General features: G+C 40.1%; 1 protein-coding gene across 1 annotated transcript in view; it reads left to right on the top strand.

Moving 5' to 3' along the window:
- LOC109623099 (uncharacterized) overlaps window positions 1-21,994 on the top strand; it is a gene marked incomplete at its 3' end in the record, with an annotated part of 668,880 nt that overhangs the window by 534,161 nt on the left and 112,725 nt on the right. The window contains 2 exon segments of the mRNA XM_062846987.1: window positions 15,788-16,405; window positions 16,543-16,602. Coding sequence (XP_062702971.1) covers window positions 15,788-16,405; window positions 16,543-16,602 — 678 coding nt within the window.

Below are 21,994 nucleotides of genomic sequence, written 5' to 3'. Positions count from 1 at the left end.
TTCTGGTAGAAATTCTCCGTTATTTCTGGTAAAAATTCTCAATAATTGCTGGGAGAAATGCTCCATAATTTCTGGAATAAATTCTCCAGAATTTCTGGATGAAATTCTTCAGAATTTCTGGATAAAATTCTCCAGAATTTCCGGAAGAAATTCTTCAGAATTTCTGGAAGAAATTCTCCAGAATTTCTGGAAGAAATTCTCCAGAATTTCTGGAAGAAATTCTCCACCATTTCTGGAAGAAATTCTCCACCATTTCTGGAAGAAATTCGCCAGAATTTCTGGAAGAAATTCTCCAGAATTTCTGGAAAAAATTCTCCAGAATTTCTGGAAGAAATTCTCCAGAATTTCTGGAAGAAATTCTCCAGAATTTCTGGAAGAAATTCTCCAGAATTTCTGGAAGAAATTCTCCGGAATTTCTGGAAGAAATTCTCCAGAATTTCTGGAAGAAATTCTCCAGAATTTCTGGAAGAAATTCTCCAGAATTTCTGGAAGAAATTCTCCAGAATTTCTGGAAGAAATTCTCCAGAATTTCTGGAAGAAATTCTCCACCATTTCTGGAAGAAATTCTCCACCATTTCTGGAAGAAATTCTCCAGAATTTCTGGAAGAAATTCTCCAGAATTTTTGGAAGAAATTCTCCCGAATTTCTGGAAGAAATCCTTCCGAATTGCTGGAAGAAATTCTCCAGAATTTCTGGAAGAAATTCTCCAGAATTTCTGGATGAAATTCTCCAGAATTTTAATGAGAATTCTCCAGAGTTTCTGGGAGAAATTCTCCAGAATTTCTGGCAGAAATTCTTCAGAATTTCCGGGAGAAATTCTCTAGAATTTCCGAAAGAAATTCTCCAGATTTTTTTAAGAAATTCTCCAGAATTTCTGAAAGAAATTCTCCAGAATTTCTAAGAGAAATTCTCCAGAATTTCTGAAAGAAATTCTCCAGAATTTCTGAAAGAAATTCTCCAGAATTTCTGGAAGAAATTTGCTAGAATTTCTGGAAGAAATTTGCTAGAATCTCTGGAAGAAATTTTCCAGAATTTCTGGAAGAAATTTTCCAGAATTTCTGGAAGAAATTTTCCAGAATTTCTGGAAGAAATTTTCCAGAATTTCTGGAAGAAATTTTCCAGAATTTCTGGAAGAAATTTTCCAGAATTTCTGGAAGAAATTTTCCAGAATTTCTGGAAGAAATTTTCCAGAATTTCTGGAAGAAATTTTCCAGAATTTCTGGAAGAAATTTTCCAGAATTTCTGGAAGAAATTCTGCAGAATTTCTGTAATTGATTCTCTAGAATTTTTGGAGGAAATCTCCAGAATTTCTGGAAGAAATTCTCCAGAATATCTGGATGAAATTCTCCGGAATTTCTGGAGGAAATTCTCCGGAATTTCTGGAAGAAATTCTCCGGAATTTCTGGAAGAAATTCTCCGGAATTTATGGAAGAAATTCCCCGGAATTTCTGGAAGAAATTTCCCGGAATTTCTGGAAGAAATTTCCCGGAATTTCTGGAAGAAATTTCCCGGAATTTCTGGAAGAAATTTCCCGGAATTTCTGGGAGAAATTTCCCGGAATTTCTGGAAAAAAATCTCCGGAATTTCTGCGAGAAATTCTTCAGAACTTCTGGGAGAATTTCTCAAGAATTTTTGGGAGAAATTCTCCGGAGTTTCTTTGAGAAATTCTCCAGAATTTCTGAGAGAAATTCTCCAAAATTTCTGCACGGTTACAGAAGTTACACAGATTTGTGTACTACTAGATCAGCCTCATCGCTGTGTCAAATGTACATAGTTACTTTTCCGGATCTAGCACTGGCATGAGCACAAAATTAACATTTTTTTTGCTGGATGGATCGTTCAGCGGACCGGAGAGCTTTCTTGTGGGCCTTGTGAGGCAACCTAGAAACCACGGATCAAACCGTATGACGTCTGTTCCAACTTTTTCTACATTGCATTGTTTCCTGAGCTTCGCCAGATCAGAGTTTTACTAAAGGGTTCCCTTTGTGGCGTTCACAGACCGCATAGGACAAGCTTTTTCAAAAGTTTCCAAAATGAAAGCTGTTGTAGTATCAACGGCATCATCTAAACCACTTGGAGTGTCAACAGCAACGATCAATCTCTGCAAGCTCATACAAATCGGTGCAGCCCAAGCGCCTTCAGTTCAAGAGCCTCAATTTCGCAAAGGAAACTTCATTTTAGGTAACCTTGTGAACCCGGTATTTGGAACTTTCAGTGAAAATGAAATGGCACAATCACGTGTCATGCCTCGAGCATGTGTGCTCGTCAACAACACAACCGTAGGTCGCTACTCTTATTTCTGAACTAACAATCAGAGATGTGTTGTGACAACACATACATTTCTGGTTGTTAGTTCAGAGACTAGAGTAGCAACACGATTATTGTGTTGTTGACAAGGACACATGCTCGAGGCATGACACGCGAGTTTGCCATTTCATTTTTACTGAAAGTAGCAAACATCGGGTTCAAAAGTTAACCAAGACAGAAGTTTCCCTAACAAAAATAAGCTTCTTGGACTGCGACTTGGGCTGTATCATTTTGCATAAGTCTGCAAAGATTGATCGTTGCTATTATATTATTCTGAAGATCAATCTGGGTTATCTTAAGGGTAACCACTACCCAAACTAGACAGGATTAAGCCGTTTTCAATACCAGCACAAAACCATCGCACAACGCCTTTGAGCTTTTCAACTCAACCGTGCACAGAAAACAAATTGGTCAACGTGATTACTGGAACGTCACCCTCAGGCATCGGCGCGGGTCACTTGCACCTTTCCAATAACAACTGGGTGACTGGGTGCAGCCCACCGGACAGTTTATCATTACCCAGCCAGTCAGTAGTGACGACGTTCTCTTCTGACAGGTTGATAAGGTCTATCGCTGACGCGACGCTCACCGCTGGTCGGTGCGGTGTTATCGCCGTTTTTGTTGGTTTATCTCGCACCTTTCCCGAAATTTGGTTCGAGCTTCCTCAGCGCTGTGGCTCGGGTCAGGTGAGCCGGCTCCCAGATAGTGGATAATGCCGTATTCTGGGTAAAAGGTGCGATTGGGGAGGTTCGATCGAATGATTAGTTGTTTATTCGAAGTGAAATTAGAGTCGTAAAAGTTTGTTTTGAGTGACGCTTAGCTCTTTATGTGTGTAGTAGATTTTATGTGGTGTGTTTTGGTATTTGTTGATAAATGATGAGCGGCAGTCAATAATTGTGGATTTGAAGGTAATTCTCCACCTGTTTCATTTTGTGTACGAGTCAATTTGAAGTAAACCACTGGGACCAAGCTTGCTTCTCAGCTAAATTTTCTACAATCTTTCTCAATTTACTGTTCAAATGGATAAAAAATTACTTCGTCGTATGCGCTAATTCCCGTCACATCAGTTAGAAAATAGCCAATAATAACAAATTTGATGGTAGCAAACAGCTTCTTCAGCACTGGAAATCGAAAAACTACACTGAATTTCATGTTTCAATTTCACTCCACCTCCGAGTTGAAGTTTTTCCTTGTTTTATGTACGACGAAGGCAACCGCACTAAAGCAGCAGCTAACCGAATTATTCTTCATCGCCGTTCAATTTTCACTTCGCCAGATTCACTTATTGAACCAACCTTTCAATTCACACCCCACAAAAGCACTGTGGCACTTCGAAGTTGGGTTTCACTGCTGCAGAATGCAGCAAAAGCTGTTCAAAAAAATTAATAACCAACTTTTTTCCCGTCGGAAAATTGTAAACAACAAGTTGCCTTCGTCTAGGGAGGATGCCAGCAAGTGCGTATGTGTGGATTTTCTGCATACGAAACATCGTATTTCACAACCACAGATAAAGATTTCTTCGTTGCACTGTGATGGTTTTTGTGATCTGGTTGGCAAAAATATTGATTGAAATATTTTGGTCGTTTTTCCAAAACTCAATTTAAAAACTTTCTGCACCGAAGTACTTTGCATACATGATTTGATTTGGATTGCGAAGATTTTTTTCGACTTATCGAATAAGCACCTACGATCAAATCATAATTGTTGACCATCCTACTTGCCATAGTGTCCCGTAGAAGGTGTGCCGGAAATTGAATTCAGGTTATGCCCGAAATAGACGTGGGCTAGATGAAAACAGAATTCGAGGGACAATTATTAAATCTTATTATTTCGAGGAAAATATAATTCTCTCACAATATTTTTTCTTTTAATTGATATGGAAGCTAATTTATAAATAAGTTGATCTCAAAATGGCCATGAGGCGTTAGGCGAGGTATTTCGATAGACGAAAATTAGATAAAAAAAACCCCAATCATCAGCTGCTACACCACAGTCCAATCGGTTCCCTGAGACATTACAGCGTGTTAGAAAAAGGTGAAACGAAACTTATCATCCTAATTACGAAACTCCTCCTCGCCCGACTCCATCCAGTACCCAATAATTATGATCTGCCAGAAACAAACGAGCATGAATGTAGGCGCCTTCCCTCGCATAGATTAACGCATTTCGCTGTCACCGTATCATGCTGTGGTGGACTGGCGGCCTAGCAGAGTGACTGAATGAGCCGCCTTCTTCTCCACTACTAATAATCAATTAATTTATTAATGATCCGGTACCTCCCCTCATCGAATGCGCGCCGTTTTTCGTTTTCTTCTTCTTTAAATTGTAAACCCTTTAATTCCACCGCAGCGTAGCTACAGTCAGTCCATACTCTGAACTGTCGGATTCAGTTCAAAAATGATGAAGAAGGTGCCACCACGATGCTTTCAAGTGGGAACCGGTTGGAATCAGTTAAGTCAGTTTGCTTTGTAGTATACGACACTGGTTGGCCTTAAGCAACTCTCATTTGTGGGCGATTTATGATTTGGTTAGTTGTGCATCGCATGTGTATTGTTTTCAGAATAAGAAGACTAGATGGCTAGAAGACTAGAAGACTGGAAGACTAGAAGACTAGGAGACTAGAAGACTAGAAGACTAGAAGACTAGAAGACTAGAAGACTAGAAGACTAGAAGACTAGAAGACTAGAAGACTAGAAAACTAGAATACTAGAAAACTAGAAGACTAGAAGACTACACTAGAAGACTAGAAGACTAAAAGACTAGAAGACTAGAAGACTAGAAGACTAGAAGACCAGAAGACTAGAAGACTAGAAGACTAGAAGACTAGAAGACTAGAAGACTAGAAGACTAGAAGACTAGAAGACTAGAAGACTAGAAGACTAGAAAACTAGAAGACTTGAAGAATAGAAGACTAGAAAACTAGAAGACTAGAATACTAGAAGACTACACTCAGAAGCATACACTAGAAGACTAGAAGACTAGAAGACTAGAAGACCAGAAGACTAGAAGACTAGAAGACTAGAAGACTAGAAGACTAGAAGACTAGAAGACTAGCAGACTAGAAGACTAGAAGACTAGAAGATTAGAAAATTAGAAGACTAGAAAACAAGAAGACTAGACGACTAGAATACTAGAAGATTAGAAGACTAGAAGACTAGAAGACTACAAGACTAGAAAACTAGAAAACTAGAAAACTAGAAGAATAGAAGACTAGAAGAATAGAAGACTAGAAGACTAGAAGACTAGAAGACTAGAAGATTAGAAGACGAGAAGATCAGAAGACCAGAAGACCAGAAGACCAGAAGACCAGAAAACCAGATGACTAGAAGACTAGAAGACAAGAAGACCAGAGGATCAGAAGAACAGAAGACCAGAAGACCCGAAGACCAGAAAACCAGAAGACTAGAAGACTAGAAGACCAGAAGATCAGAAGATCAGAAGACCAGTAGACCAGAAGACCAGAAGACCACAAAACTAGAAGACCAGAAGACCGAAAGACCAAAAGACCAAAATACCAGAAGACCAGAACACTAGAAGACCCGAAGACCAGACGATCAGAAGACTAGAAAACCAGAAGACCAGCATATCAGAAGACCAGAAGACCAGATGACCAGAAGACCAGAAGATCAGAAGACTAATAGACTAGAGAACTAGAAGACTAGAAGACCAGAAAATCAGAAGACTAAAAGACCAGAAGACCAGAAATCTAGAAGACCAGAAAACTAGATGACCGGAAGACCAGATGACTGGAAGACCAGAAGGCTGGAAGACCAGAGACCAAAAGACCCAGAAGACCAGAAGACAAGAAGACTAGAAGATCAGAAGATCAGAATATCAGAAGACTAGAAGACCAGAAAACTAGAAGACCAGAGGACCAGAAAACCAGAAGACCAGAAGACCAGTACACCAGAAAATCAGGAGACCAGAAGTCCAGAAGAACAGAGGATCGGAAGACCAGCGGACCAGAAGATCAGAAGTTTAGAAGATCAGACCAGAAGACTGGAAGACCAGAAGACAAGATGACCAGTAGATCAGAAGATCAGAAGACCAGAAGACTGGAAGACCAGAAGTTCATAAAATCAGAAAACCAGAAGACCAGATGACTAGAAGACCGGAAGACTAGAAGACCAGGAGATCTAGAACACCAGAAGATCAGAAAATCAGAAGACCAGAAAATTAGAAGAACAGAAGACTAGAAGACCAAAAAGACCAAAAGACCAGAACACCAGTACACCAGAAGATCAGGAGATGAGAAGGCCAGAAGACCAGAAAACCAGAAGACTAGAGATCAGAAGACCAAAAGGCTAGAAGACCCGAATATCAGAAGATCAGACGATCAGAAGACTGGAAGACCAGAAGACTGGCAGACCAGAAGACAGGATGACCAGAAAATCAGAACACCAGATTACCAGAAGATCATAAAACCAGAAGACTTGAAAACCACGAGACCAGAAGTCCAGAACACCAGAAAAAGAGGAGACCAGAAGACCAGAAAACTAGAAGACTGGAGATCAGAAGACCAGAAGATTTAAAGACCACAAGACTAGAAGACTAGAAGACCTGAAGACTAGAAGAGTGGAAGTCTAGAACAAAACTAGATTAGACGGCTAGAAGACTACAAGTCTAAAAGGCTAGAAGACAAGAAGACTAGGAGATTTCGATTAATCTTTGATGTAATCGATATCAACAACAACTTTCTCCCTAGCACGTCAGAATGTAAAACTAAAACACCAAAGTCACCGCCGCCAACATCCATTGCACAGCCCCCAAAATTCCACCGAACGGAGGCCACCAGCTGAAGCCGCAACATCCCCCTTTCAAAACACCGCTAATTGCCAATTGAGGCTTGATTGAAAATATACAAAAATAATCAGTGAATATAAAACGGTTCGTGATAACGCACTTTTCGTCCATCATCATCATCAGCGTCATCATCGTTGCCATCGTGCGTCGCCATATCGCGATCCGATCGATATCTGCCTGTGTTTGTCCATCGCCCGTTCAGAAGACAGGTATTCGACGTTCGCGGACGGATGAACTTTTGACCAGTCTACTCCGCAGCACTACTGAGAAGAGTGAAGAGTGCCACACACAGGCGCGCAGCAGTCAGGCTGTGTGCGGGGCGGTCCGGAAGGTAATCAAGCCTCCTTATATGGACCTCCTGACGTTAAGGAGCGCGAGCCACCACAGCTTCGATCCCGAGGCACCACCAAGCCAGGCTAGGTCTCTCGGTCAAAAGCGACGCCGAAACGAAAAATGAAGAAGGTCATCCCGTGTACTGATTTACAGAATGTCGTGATCGCTTTTAATTTGTGCATTAACATCAATGAGGTACAGATACAGATATCTGTACCTCATTGCATAAACATCTCGTAGAGCGATGTCACGAACACTAATGCAAATCTACTGGTGGAAAATACGCCCGTTCGATTTTGCCCGGAACAGCTGATTTTTGTTTACTATTTTCCATCAGTAACTCAAGTAGTGTTCGTGAGATACAACGTGTACATACACACAAGCGGAAACCACTTTTGTTTCGCTGTCTGGTCATTCTACGAAGGATCAAACAAAGAAAACGCGTGACAGTTTTGAAAACGTAGCCACTCGCGCGCAAAGCTTGCTAACTTTGTGCGCGAGTGGCTGCGTTTTCAAAACTGTCACACGTTTCCTCTGTTTGATTCGCGTTGTTTTGGATATTGTTGGCCAAATTGAGAAACGACTTGTACTGCTGAGACTTCCTCAAAGTTTCCCTCGAAAAGTGCATGCAAATTGATCTTCGGTTTTCGACATGTAGCGGATCACGTAGTGTTGAGTACTTAGGATATAGTTCGCGATTGTTATGAGAGTTTGTCTCATTTAATACCATCGAGATGCCGGAATTCGTCTAAATTTTAGCGTAATTTCCGTATACTTTTTACTGGATGTCTGGGAGACGCAAATGAAAGTCAACAGTTTCGTCTCGAGAGTAATGAAATTCGCATAATTTAGTGAGTTTGTTCTTGTTTATCGTTTTGGTGCCTAAACGTTGACCAAACGTATCCTTTGGACTTGACCCTTCCACTAACAACATACAAATTCTTGTGGCACCTAGGCATGAGAGGACGGAGAGATCTCTAAATATTTTTCTTAGGTGTCCAACTACTTCCTCATCTGTTGTAAGGACGTGGCTAGGACAGCTTTCGATCGTTGGAGGATTGCGTCAATCTTGTGTCCAAGAGTCAGTGATTAATCCCAAATCTCTGTGCTGGTAACGGACGGTAAGGAGTTTTTTCTACGTATTTCTGTGGTTTTGATGCTCAACAGCATAAAGAGGATAGATTATGAAACAGAATACTTTTTTCTGGATATCCTAGGTCATCCCAACTATTCTTGAGTTTAGATCCTAAAGACTACAGGTGTAACGGTAAATTCTTTCATTATACAAAGCTACGATTTGTAATCTATCATGTCCAGTAAGTCTTCTGAAAGTTTAGTAGACAGCATCAGATCAATCGGGATATCCTAGGTCATCCAAATTGTTCTTGAGTTTAGATCCTTTGGTATACGTGTGTAATGGTAACGTCTTTCATTATACAAAGCTACGATTTGTAATCTATCGTGTTCTGTAAGTCTTCTGAAAGTTCAGTAGACAGTATCAGATCATTCAGGATATCCTAGGACATCCAAACTGTTCTTGAGTTTAGATCCTATAGTCTACAGGTGTAATGAGAGGACCAGAAGACAAGATGACAAGATGACCAGATGACCAGAAGACGAGAAGACCAGAAGACTGGAAGACTGGAAGACCAAAAGACCAGAAGACTGGAGAACCAGATCACCAGAAGACCAGAAGACTGGAAGACCAGAAAATCAGAAAACCAGAAGACCAGATGACCAGATGACCAGAAGACCAGAAGACTAGAAGATTAGAAGACCAGAAGACTAGAAGACCAGAAGACTGGAAGACCAAAAGATTAGACGACTAGGGGACCAGAAGACCAGAAAACCAGGAGACCAGAATAACACAAGACTAGAAGACTAGAGAACCTGAAGACTTGAAGAAGGCCAGAAGACCAGAAGACAAGCCAAAGATCGGAAGGCTAAAAGACCAGATGACTAGAAGACCAGAAGACCAGATAGCCAGAAGACCAGAAAGCCAGAACACCAGAAGATAAGAAGACCGGTTCGTGATAACGCATTTTTCGTCCATCCTCATCATCATCGTAGTCATTTAGTTTAGATCCTATAGTCTACAGGTATTACAGTAACTTTTTTCATTATACAAAGCTATAATTTGTTATCTATCTTGTTCAGTAAGTCTTCTGAAAGTTTAGTTGACAGTATCAGATCAGTCGGGATATCCTAGGTCATCCAAATTGTTCTTGAGTTTAGATCCTTAAGTCTACAGGTGTAACGGTAACGTCTTTCATTATACAAGGCTACGATTTGTAATATATCATGTCAAGTAAGTCTTCTGAAAGTTTAGTAGACAGTATCAGATCAGTCGGGATATCCTAGGTCATCCAAATTGTTCTTGAGTTTAGATCTAATGGTATACGTGTGTAACGGTAACGTCTTTCATTATACAAAGCTACGATTTGTAATCTATCATGCACAGTAAGTCTTTTGAAAGTTCAATAGACAGTATCAGTTCAGTCAGGATATCCTAGGACATCCAAACTGTTCTTGAGTTTAGATCCTAAAGTCTATGGCTGTAACGGTAACTTCTTTCACTATACAAAGCTACAATTTGTAATCTATCATGCCCAGTAAGTCTTCTGAATGTTCAATAGACATTATCAGATCATCCGGGATACCCAAGGTTTAAATACTAAAGTCTACGGGTGTAACAGTAGCTTCTTTCATTATACAAGCTACGAATCTATCATGTCCAGTAAATTTTCTGAATGTCCAATGGACATCGTCAGATCAGCTGGGGTCATCCAAACTATTATGATGTTTAATATCTAGCATCTACGGCAGTTGAAGTTTCTATTTTGGCTATATAGAGTTATGTTATATAACCTATTATAATTAATGAAGCTCACACAATACAATCAGCGACTGTGAAATATCTTCGCAATACTGGAATGACTCATGAAATGCCAGAGTGATTACTGATCACTGTTGGATGTGTAATGTTACAGTTCATTGTGAGAATAACTACTGTTACTGTCAAGAGCTTCAGGACTTCAGGACAGTTTGGACGACCCTTAATGTCCCAAAAGTTCATAATAACATACAGTATATTTCGGGTTGGTCCAGTTACGGCGATTGATTATGCAACGTTTCTCAGTATATCAGATATAACTGCTGTTACGGGTTTAGACCTGCAGTTCTGAACTCCAAGATAGTTTGGCTGATCTGGACATTCCCATAGTGTTTCTAAATGACATTTAAGATTCCAAGAGCTTCACGGATCTGATCAGATTATGCTATGCTATTATGAATGGTTAAAATACATAAAACAAATTTGTAGATTTGAAGGACTTCGTTATAGAACAGTTTGGATGACCCTCAATGTCCCAAAGGTTCATAATAAGCTAGTAGACTTCAGATTGGTCCAGTAACCAAGGATAAATAAGTAACGCTACTCAGTATAGCAGATATGGCTATTGTTACGAGTGTAGACCTTTTAAGTCCTGAACTACAAGGTAGTTTGACTGACCTGGAATATCCCTGTAGTGTCTCCAAATGACATTTGAGATTTCAAGAGCTTCGCGGATCCCAGCAGATTATGCAATACTATTATTTATGGTGAAAACACATAAAGTTATTCTTGTAGATTTGAAGGACTACATTATAGAACAGTTTGGACAAACCTGAATGTCCAGATTGATCCAGTAACTGCGGTTGATTATGGAACGTTACTCGGTTTAACAGATATGGCTACTGTTACGAATGTGGACCAGAAGATCTGAACTCCAAGGTAGTTTGCCTGACCTGGGGTATCCCTATAGTGTCTGTAAATGACAATGTAGATATCAAGAGCTTCACGGACCCCAGTAGGATATGCAATCCTATTATTTGTGGCAAAAATACATACAATTATTCTTGTAGATTTGAAGGACTTCTCTATAGGACAGTTTGGAACACCTAGATCATCCCAGAATATTTCTCTATAGGACAGTTTGGAACACCTAGATCATCCCAGAATATAAAACACCTTTTTATATTCTTGACGAAGGCTAAATTAATACATATAAACGTAACCCACATCCAAGTTCAGCTTTTAGAACGACTGGTATGTTCATTATGTCGTTTTTCTAAATTTCATAGTGTTCAGGATGTTCTAGCTTATCAATGAAGTCCCAAATACAAATATTCTCATTTTTCTCTAAAAGAGGGCTCAATTTGCAACAACTTTGCCGAAGACAGTATTTTGACAGAATAACTTTATGAATTCCTCGAGAATTTCTTCAAGGTGTCCCTCGGAAATTCCTCTGGAGCTCATTGGGAATTTCTCTACAAGTTCCTCGGGAATTCCTTTAAGAATTCCTCAGTTAATCCTCCAAGAGTTCCTTAGAAATTCTCCCAGAATTCCACCAGGAGTTTCTCGGGAATTTATCTAGTAGTTCCTCGGGAATCCCTCCGGAGTTCCTCGGGAATTCACTCTACAGTTCCAAGGAAATTTCTCCGGGAATTCGTCGGGAACTCATTCAGAAATTCCTCGAGAATTCTATCTGGAGTGCCTCGGGAATTTCTTCAGAAGTTCCTCAAAAATTCTTCCAGGTTCCTTGAGAAATCCATAAATAAACACATAAATTTCTCGGAAGCTCTCCAGCAGCTCCACGGGAATCCTTCCAGGAGTTCCCAGAAAATTTCTTAATGTATTCCTCGGGAATTTTCACTGGAGTTTTTTGGGATTCCTCCAGGAGTTACTCGGGAGTTCTTCCAGAATTCATCGGGAATTTATCCACGGGTTCCTCGGGCATTCCTCCAGAAGTTCCTCTGGAATTCCTGTGGAGCTCCTTGGAAATTTTTCTAGAAGTTCCTCGGGTATTTTTTTCCTCCAGGAGTGCCTCGGAAATTCTTTCAGATGTTCCTCAGGAATTCCATCATAGATTCCTCAAGAATTCTACCTACCAGAAGTTCCTCAGGAATTCCACTAGGAGTTTCTCGGAAATTCGTCTAGGAGTTTCTCTGGAATTTATTCTGGAATTCCAAAAGAGTTTCTCCGGAAGTGTCTCAGAAATTACTTCAAAAGTTCTTTGAGAATTCCTTTAGGTGTTCCTTGAGAATTTTTTAAAGACTTCCACAGGAGATTCTCCTGGAGATCCTCGAAAATTCTTCCTGGAGTTCTTCGGGAAATTCTACATGAATTCCTCGGAATTTTCTCCAGAATTTCCTCGAGAAGTCCTCCAGGAGTTTGCCAACAACTTTTTCAGGAATTTCCCAGGAGTTCCTTTAGAATTTCTCTATGAGAATTCCCATAGGTGTTGCTAGAAAATTCCTTGGAAAATTGCCCCATGTATTCCTCGGAATTTTTAAAGAAGTTCCTCGGGAGTTCCTCCTGGAGTTCATCGGATTTTTTTCTAGAGTTCTTTGAAGATTTCTCTAGAAGTTCCTCGAAAATTCTTCAAAGGATTCTCGAGTATGCCTCTAGGGGAATACCTCTTTGAGTTTCGAAAATTCTATAGTAATTTCTTTATAATTCTCAGAGGAGTATTTTTTTGGGAATTTCTCTAGGAATTCCTTAGAAATTCCTCCAGAAGTTCATCGAGAATCCCAATAGCATTTTCTCGGAAATTCTTTCGAAAATTTTTGGGAAATGTACCATGAGAGAAATTTATCTGGATATACCTATGAATACCTCCAGGAAACCGTACGGAATTTCAGGAAACTCCTGAAGTAGGTTTCTGGGGACTAAGAGGAATTCCTGAGGAACTGCCGGAAAAGAACCTCGAGAAACTATGAAGAACTGCTCAAGGAATTCTTGGAGGGATTCCCGAGAAACTTTTTAAGGATTTCATGATGGAATTCTCGATAAACTTCTGAAGGAATTCCCGAGGAACTCCTGCAAGAATTCCCGAAAAACTACGGGAAGGAATTTACCGAGGATTTCCTGTAGAAATTCCAGAGGATCTCTTGAAGGAATTCCTGAAGATCCTTGGATGAATTCTAAAGGAACTCCTGGAGGAATTGTTGACCATCTTTTGGAGAAATTCTCGTCGGTTTTCTCGAATCTCATGGAGGAACTCTCGAGGGTCTCCAGCAGGTAATCTCAAAACTCCAGGAAGAATTTCCGAAGAACTCCTGCAGGAATTCCTGGCAATCTCCTAGAGGAATTCCCGATTAAGTCCTAAAGGAATCCCCGAAGAACTCCTGAAGGAATTTCCGAGAAACTCCTGGAAGAATTCCCAAAGAATTCCTGGAGGATTTTTTGGGTAACTTTTGGAAAAAAAAAATGCCGAGGAGCTCCTGAAATAATCTCGGGATTCTTGCCAAACTTATAGAGGAAATCTCGAGGAACTCTTGGAGGAACTCCCAAGGATCTTCAGGAGGAATTCTGCAGGAATTCCCGAGGATCTAAAGAAGGATTTCCCGACAAACTTTTCAAGGAATTCATGAAGGGATTCCCGATGAGATTCTGGAGGAATTCTCGATAAACTACTGGAATAAATCCCGAGGAACTCCGATAGGAATTCCCAAGGAACTTCTGTAAGAATTGCTGATGATTTCCTGGAGGATCTCTAAGGATCTCCTGGATAAACTCTAGAGAAACTCCTTCTTCTTCTGGAGGAGTTCCCGAGGATCTCCTGGTGGAATTCCTAAAGAGCTCCTAGAGGAATCCCTGCTGAACTCCTAGAGAATTTTCCGAAGAACTCGTGGAGAAATTTCCTAAGAGCTCCTTGAGGAATTCCCGAAGAATTCCTGGAGGAATTCCCGATAAAGTCATGAAAGAATTCCAGAGAAACTCCTAGAGGAGTTCTCGAGGAGTTTCTGGAGGAATCCCTGAGCATTTCCTGGAGGAATTCCTGAGGATCATTGGGGGAACTCCCGAGGATCTCCAGGGCTGGAGGATTTGCTGAGGATCTTCTGCAGGATTTCCGAAAGAACTCCTGGGATTTTTCTGAAGGTATTCGCGAGAAGACGTGTGAAGACATGTGAAGACATTTTAGCGTGCCTTGTGAAGACATATGAAAATTTTACCTGGCATCCCTGGTCCTGATCAACTTCATCGAAGATGAGATTCTTCTAAGTGGTCTCGTTCTTGAGATACAGCGGTTTGGAATTTATAAGACTCACTATCGCCACATAGCGGATAAACCTAGAATTAACTAGTGCACTATTGGATAGCTCTTAATGCCCATGTGAAGAATTAGCATTAAGTGAAAATTCACAAATACAAAGAAATTTAAAAAAAAAAGTCCTTATGTCCTGATTAACTTCATCGAAGTTGAAATTCTTCTAAGTGGTCTGGTCTTGAGTCTTGGTCTTGAGATACAGCAGTTTAGCATTGCTAAGATTCACTAGCGCCACCTTGCGTATAAACCTAGAATCAACTAGTGCACTACCAGTTCGTGATATCCTGATCACCTTTGCCGAAGACGAAATTTTTCTAAGTGGTCTGGTTCTTGAGATATAGTTTAGAATTGCTAAGACTCACTATCGCCACCTTGCGGATAAATCTAAAATCAACTAGTTCACTATAGGACAGCTCTTGATATCCTGATAAGTGGTCTGGTTCTTGAGATACAGTACTTTAGAATTGCTAAGATTCACTAGTGCCACCTTGCGGATAAACCTAGAATCAACTAGTGCACTACCAGATAGTTCTTGATATCCTGATCAACTTTATCGAAGATGAAATTCTTCTAAGTGGTCTGGTTCTTGAGATACAGCGGTTTAGAACTACTAAGACTCACTATCGCCACATAGCGGATAAACCTAGAATTAACTAGTGCACTATCGCATAGCTCTTGATGTCCTGATCAACTTTACCGGAGTTTCCGCACTTAACCCAAGAATGGTTTCAACTTTTGCTAGGTACACTACGCATAGCAAAACCACGCCTGATATTCACTACAAAAGCCTATCGAAGTAAAAGTTTTATGATCACTAGCGCCGCCTACAGGAGCGCATATATACTAAGTTACGTACCTCCCAAACAACTTTGTTGAAGACACTAGTTTTCCAACTTGCCTCATTTCTCCACGATAGTCGTTCAATTTACTGATCTATGTATAAATAGATCACTGGGCGTTCGAGGCATCTGATCTACAAACAGATCGCTGGACGTAAACGTGTTAATATAAATGCAAAGCACAGTTTTCTATCAAATCATCATACAATTGTCGAGATAGATGAACTGCAAATCACCAAATGAACTTAGACCAACCATTTTGAAAACCAGTATATCTTCGGCTGCTTCTGGCCAGCACGATGACTACGGCTGTTTATCTTGTTTTTCGTCATTTTTCGTGAACTCTGCCACCACCACCTATCACTACTAGCAGCCCGATTCCTAATCCGACCACCCCGACCGTTTTCATTGCAGACGAATCGAGCCACACGCACGGACCACTGGACGGCTCTCTGTACGCGACCATCCTTAAGAGCCCGAAATCTCCTACCGGAAATGGAAGCGTAGGGCAAACGACCCTAATCTCACCGCCGGCCGAGTTCAGCAACGGAAAACCGATCGCGAACGGACACCACCGTCCGGTTCCGCCACCGGTAACGCCTCCGCCGCGAAGTTCCTCGTCCCTAAGCTCGACGACGAGCTACAGCATCTACGAAAGTGCCAAACGCGGTTACCAAAGTGCTACCAGCGGCGGTGGAAGTCCGATCGCTGCTGTGCAGGGGGGTGGCGGCGGCGGCAGCAGGGGACCCGCAGTGGGTGGTGAAAGTGCTAATATTAGTCATAGTGAAAGTAGTGGTAATATTGTTGTTAGTAATAGTGCCGGTGGTAGCTACCGAAATGTGATAGAGAACGGGGGCAGCGGGGCTGCTACGTACGATCAAAATCAGAATCTTGTTAGCCAAAGTCATCAGGTGCAGCAGCAACAGCAGCTGCAAACGCAAATCCGGAGTCAAGCCGATGGGCGCGAATCGGTGCGAAGTCCGTTGACACTTTCCATGGACTCGGGCATCTCGAGCAGTGGACCCGTTAACCGTAAGTATTGGGTATTGGGCGTCGTCGACGTCGCGATGATTTGTCTTGGGTGTTGGTTGGCGTTTGGGCGTTATCAATGCAAATGCAATGTCCGAGAGAAGTATCTAATGGGGAAAAAACTACGTTTCCTGTTCCAGGTCGCCTACAGGGCTCGAGTGTGTCGCCATCCAGTTTCCCCAGTCAAGCCAGTCCGCAAGGTAAGGCAGTTTGAGTTTAGTTAGCACTAAGAATGTGAGTACGACGCTAATGAAAATCCGATCGAATCAAACCAGATGTTAGAGCATTAATTTGTTTTTGGTTGAATATTTGCCCATGTGTACTAGCATCTTTATATGAGCGCAATTTTTGTAGTAGTTTTCAGTTTATGGTCGACTCAGATACGACGTCCACCATTTCTCTGGTTTAGAATATAGAATACGAACCTATATAACATTCAAGCATGAGTTCAAGTGATTCTTCGATGGTTTAACAAGAACAAGTTACATATTATAAATTTGCCATGAATGCTTGGAAGGATTCTACTATACTGAAAGACGGCTTGCGGTTAAAATTACTATTCTGAGAATCAATTTAAAGACAGACTTGTTAGAATCCCAAAATGGCCGCCATAATGACCGACTTTGGCACCTACTCACGATTTCGAAAGCACACATCTCTTCGTAAACAAAACCAGCGCACCTGATCTTCTTATTTTAAGCGTAACAAGCTTAAACTGCCCCCACTCGCAAAAAAGTCCCATATGAAAAGGAAATCCAGCAAAGATGGGACTGTTATGCGAGTGGGGGCAGTAAAGTGAGCAATAACAGAATAATGAAATGCACTGTTGTGTGAAGCTTGCTTCTTGAGATTTATGCGTTTGAAGTTCTGATGCACTGTTGAAAAGTTTCTACTGGCAACCGGACTCGAATTAAGAACCTTGAGATCACCAGGCTCGCACGCTACCACTCGGCTATCGAACCGGTTGGTATAGAGGAAACAAAATGCACACGAGAAGCGTTTGTTGGTCGATGATCACGTTTCGCCATGGTAAATTTGAAAACATTTTTATGGTGGTCATTACCGCAAGCCGTTTTCAGTGTATATCGAAATTGCAACTGAAATAGTCACATATATATAACATCAAGGAAATCGTATTCAATGCACGAAACAGGCATATACATACTAAAGTGGAGGCCATATCGAAACATATATCCAATTACTGCGATTCCATCCAACATGTTTTACGATTTCGCCGATTTTCTCCGTCTAAATATGCGATTATGGATGATCTTATTACGATTGAGTGTACCGATATACAACTCAAGATTTTCAAATTAAAAAAAAATCAATTGGGATTCAGTGGGAATCGAACTTAGGTCCTTTGATAGAGAACTGTGCGTTATCTCTATTGGCTTTATTGCCAAGTTGGAAGTAGATCGTTCAAAGTGAATGGGATGAAATGAATAAAAATATCATGATACAGTGCGAGACTTGTGAGGAGAGCATTGTTGTTGTGCATTGAGTGGCACCAAAAGTGGTGCCGTGTAAGAGGCTCAGAATTCATATCGTTTTTGGAATCTATCACCACTTATTAGATATAAGTCATCTGCTGTATATATAGTATGGAAACCTACATATTTGGTTGAAATTATTGCTACCATAGTTGACAAGTGTCAACATCAACAAAACATAAATTTATAATGAATACAAATTTTTCCTTTTATCCATCATACAAATATGTAAACAAAATCATTTATTATTTCCGAGATTAAGATTCGACTATTAGAAGTGCAGTACCAATCATATGCGACTGTAAAAATTAATATACGATACGCAGACGCAAGGGCGTAGCCAGCTTTTCGGCCAGGGGGGGGGGGGGGGCGAGCACCCTTACACTGAAAACCACTTTGCAGTAAAAAGGAGTTCAAATACTTCATCATTTAAAAAAAAATAAAAGTGAAGTATGAAATATGGGTGATTCACAGGAATGGTTCAATGGAAGAATCATATATGATTATAATCCTGAGGAATTCCTCAAGATATTGCTTCAGGAATTTCTTAACAAATGCCATCATGAATTTGAATTTATCCAGCAGTTTCTCCAGAAATTTCTTTAATACTTTTCCTGGTTATTTTAATGTAGATATTCCAGCAGAAATTACCTTCGGAAAACTTGCAGTAATTCCGTTGGGAATACATTCAGAAATTTCTTCAATAATTCCTCCAGAAGTTTTATTACGAATTTCACCATGCTTTTTTTTTGAGAATTTCCCCAGTAATTCTTTACAAATATAATTCTTAATTCCACCAGAAATCCGTTTGAGAAGCTCCAGAAAATACTTTAAGAATTTCTCCGGGAATTCTTTCAAAAATTCCAATCAAACTAAGATTCCTTTCCTTGAGGAATACCCTAAGAAATTTTTGGAGAAATTTCTTCGAAAAATCCTTTAATGAATTCCTTCGAAATTACCGGAAAAAAATCTTTGAAAATCTCTAAAGGAATTTCTTCTGAAATTCCTGGAGGAATATCTTTGGAAGTTGCTAGAGGAATGCATTCGGAAATTTTTAAAGGAATTTATTTCAAAAATCCTTGAGGAATTCCACCGGAAATTCCTTGACAAATTCTTCTGAAATTGCTTGAGGAATTCCTTTATTTCTAAAGCTTCTTGGGAAATTCCATAAGACATTCCTTCGAGAGTTCTTCTACGATTTCCTTTAGAAGATTCTACGGGAATTCCTTGAGAAATTTCTTTGAAATAGATTTAGAATATTCCTTGAGGAACTCCTTCGGAGTTTTCGTGAGGAATTCTTCCGAAAATTCCTTGAGAAATACCTTCAAAAATTCTTGGAGGAATTCATCAGGAAATTCCTGTGAGAATTCCTTCCCAAATTCCTGAAACAATTCTTTCGAAAATATTGAAGAAAATCCACTAAAAGTCTCATGAGATATCCCTTCTGAAATTCCATAAGGAATTTCTTTAAAAATATTTCAAAACTTCCTTGAAAAAATATTTCGGAAATACCTGAAGAAATGCTTTTTGTGATTTTTTATTTCCTAGAGGAACTCATTCGGCAATACTTTGAGGAATTCCTTTAAAAATGCTTTGATAAGGAAAATTTGGAAATTGTTAAAGGAGTTGTCTGTCGGAAATTGTTAAAGGAAATGTCTTATGGAATACCTTCGGAAATTTCGTGAGAAATTGTTTGATAAGTTCGTTGAGGAATTTTTAAGGTTTTTTATAAATCTTTACGAAATTCCTCAAGGAATTCCACCGAAGGATCCTTGACAAGTTTTTGAGGACAATCGTCAAAAATTTTTGGAGGAATTCATTCGGAAATTTTTGGAGGTACTTCAAGGCAAATCCATAAGAAATTTCTTTGGAAATTCCGGGAGGGATTTCTTTGGAAATTCGTAGAGGAATTCCTTCGGAAATTCAGAAGAAAATCCTTTGAAAATTCCAGGAGGAATTCCTTTGAAAATTCCTGGAGGAATTCCTACGGAAATTCCTGGACAAACTCCTCCGGAAACTCATGGAGGAATTCTTCGGGAAAATCCTGGAGGAATTCCCTCGGAAATTCTTGGAGGAATTCCTTCGAGAATTCGTGGAGGATTTCCTTCGGGAATTCCTGGAGGAATTTCTTCGGAAATTCCTGGAGTAATTCCTTCGGAAATACCTGGAGAAATTCTTTCCTGAAATTTCTGGAGGAATTCCTTCGGAAATTCATGGAGGAATTCCTTCAGAAAATCCTTGAGCGATTTCTTCGCAAAAGTCTTGGAGGAATTCCTTCTGAAATTTATGGAGCAACTCCTTCGGAAACTCGTGAAGGAATTCCTGGAGAAATTCTTTCGAAAATTCCTGGTGGTATTCCTTCGGACATTCATGAAAGAATTCCTTCGGAAATTCCGGCAGGAAATCCTTTGAAAATTCCAGGTGAAATTCCTTTGAAAATTCCTGGAGGAATTCCACCGGAAATAACTGCAGGAATTCCCTCGGAAATTCCAGGAGGAATTCCTTCGGAAATTGCTGGAAGATTTTCTTCGGAAATTCCTGAAGGAAATCCTTCGGAAATTTAAGAAGGAATTCCTTCGGAAACTCCAGGAGGAATCCCTTCGGAAATTGCAGAAGGAATTTCTTTGAAAATTCCTGGAGGATCTCCTTCGGAAATTCCTGGAGGATTTCCTCCAGAAATTTCTGAAGAAATTCATCCGGAAATTCATGGAGGAATTTCTCAGGAAATTCCTAGAGGAATTCTTTTGAAAATTCGTGGAGGAATTTCTTCAGAAATTCGTGAATGAATTCTTTCGGAAAATTTCTGGAGCAATTCCTTTGGAAATTCTTGGAGGAACTCCTTCGGAAAATGCTTTAGGATTTCCTTCGCAAAATTCCTGGTGGAATTCCTTCGGAAATTCATGGAGGAATTCCTTCGGTATTTCCTAGAGGAATTCCTCCGGAAATTCGTCGATGAATTTCTTCGGAAATTCGTGGAGTGATTCCGTCGGAAATTTTCTGGAGGAATTCCTTTGGAAATTCATGTAGGAATTCCTTCGGAAAATTCTTTAGAAATTCCTTCGCAAAATTCCTGGAGGAATTTGTTCGGCAGTTCATGGAGGAATTCCTTCGAAAAATCATGGAGGGATTTCTTCGGACATTCATGAAGGAATTCCTTCGGGAATTCCAGGAGGAAATCCTTTGAAAATTCCAAGAGGAATTAACTTGAAAATTCCTGGAGGAATTGCCACGGAAATTCCTGGAGGAATTCGCTCGGAAATACATGAAGGAATTCATTCGGAAGATCCTGAAGGAATTCCTTCGCAAAATTCCTGGTGGAATTACATCGGAAATTCATGGAGAAATTCCTTTGAAAATTTCCAAAGGAATTTCTCCAGGAATTTACAACAGAATTTCTCCTGGAATTTCTGAAGGAATTCTTCCTGGAATTTCAAAAAAAGTCCTTCAGGAATTTCCAAAAGAGTTTCTCCAGGAATTTCAGAAGGAATTTCCAAAGGAATTCCTCCATGAATCTTCAAACGAGTTCGTCCAGCAATTTCCGAAGGAATTCCTCCCAGAATTTTCGAAAAAAATCCTCCATGAATTTTCGAGGGAATTCCTCTTGGAATTTCCAAAAATCAAATCCAAAAAGACTCCAAGACCCCATGAATTTCTGAAGGAATTCCTCCATGAATTTCCGAAAGAATACCTCCAGGAATTTCCGAAGAAATTATTCCAGTAATTTCTGAAGGAATTCCTCCTGGAATTTCCAAAGAATTTCGTCTAGTAATTTCCGAAGGAATTCTCCTCCAGGAATCATAAAAAGCATTCCTCTAAGAAGTTTAGAAATTTCTCTATAGATTTCTGAAAGAATTCCTCCATAAATTTCCGGAGGTATTCATCCAAGATTTTTCGAAGGAACTCCCCAAGGAATTTCCGAAGGAATTCCTCCAGAAATTTCCGAAGGAATTTCCGAAAGAATTCTTTCAGGAATTTCCGAAGGAATTCTTCCAGGAAATTGCGAAGGGATTCCTCCAAGAATTTTGGAAGGAATTCCTTCAGGAATTTTGTAAGGAATTCCTCCAGGATTTTTTGAAGGAATTGCTACAGGAATTTCCGA

The sequence above is a fragment of the Aedes albopictus genome, chromosome 1 (genome assembly GCF_035046485.1).
Source record: "Aedes albopictus strain Foshan chromosome 1, AalbF5, whole genome shotgun sequence".
Classification (NCBI taxonomy): domain Eukaryota; kingdom Metazoa; phylum Arthropoda; class Insecta; order Diptera; family Culicidae; genus Aedes; species Aedes albopictus.
The sequence above is the reverse complement of the archived record's forward strand: the minus strand, read 5'-3'. Positions and strand labels throughout refer to the sequence as shown.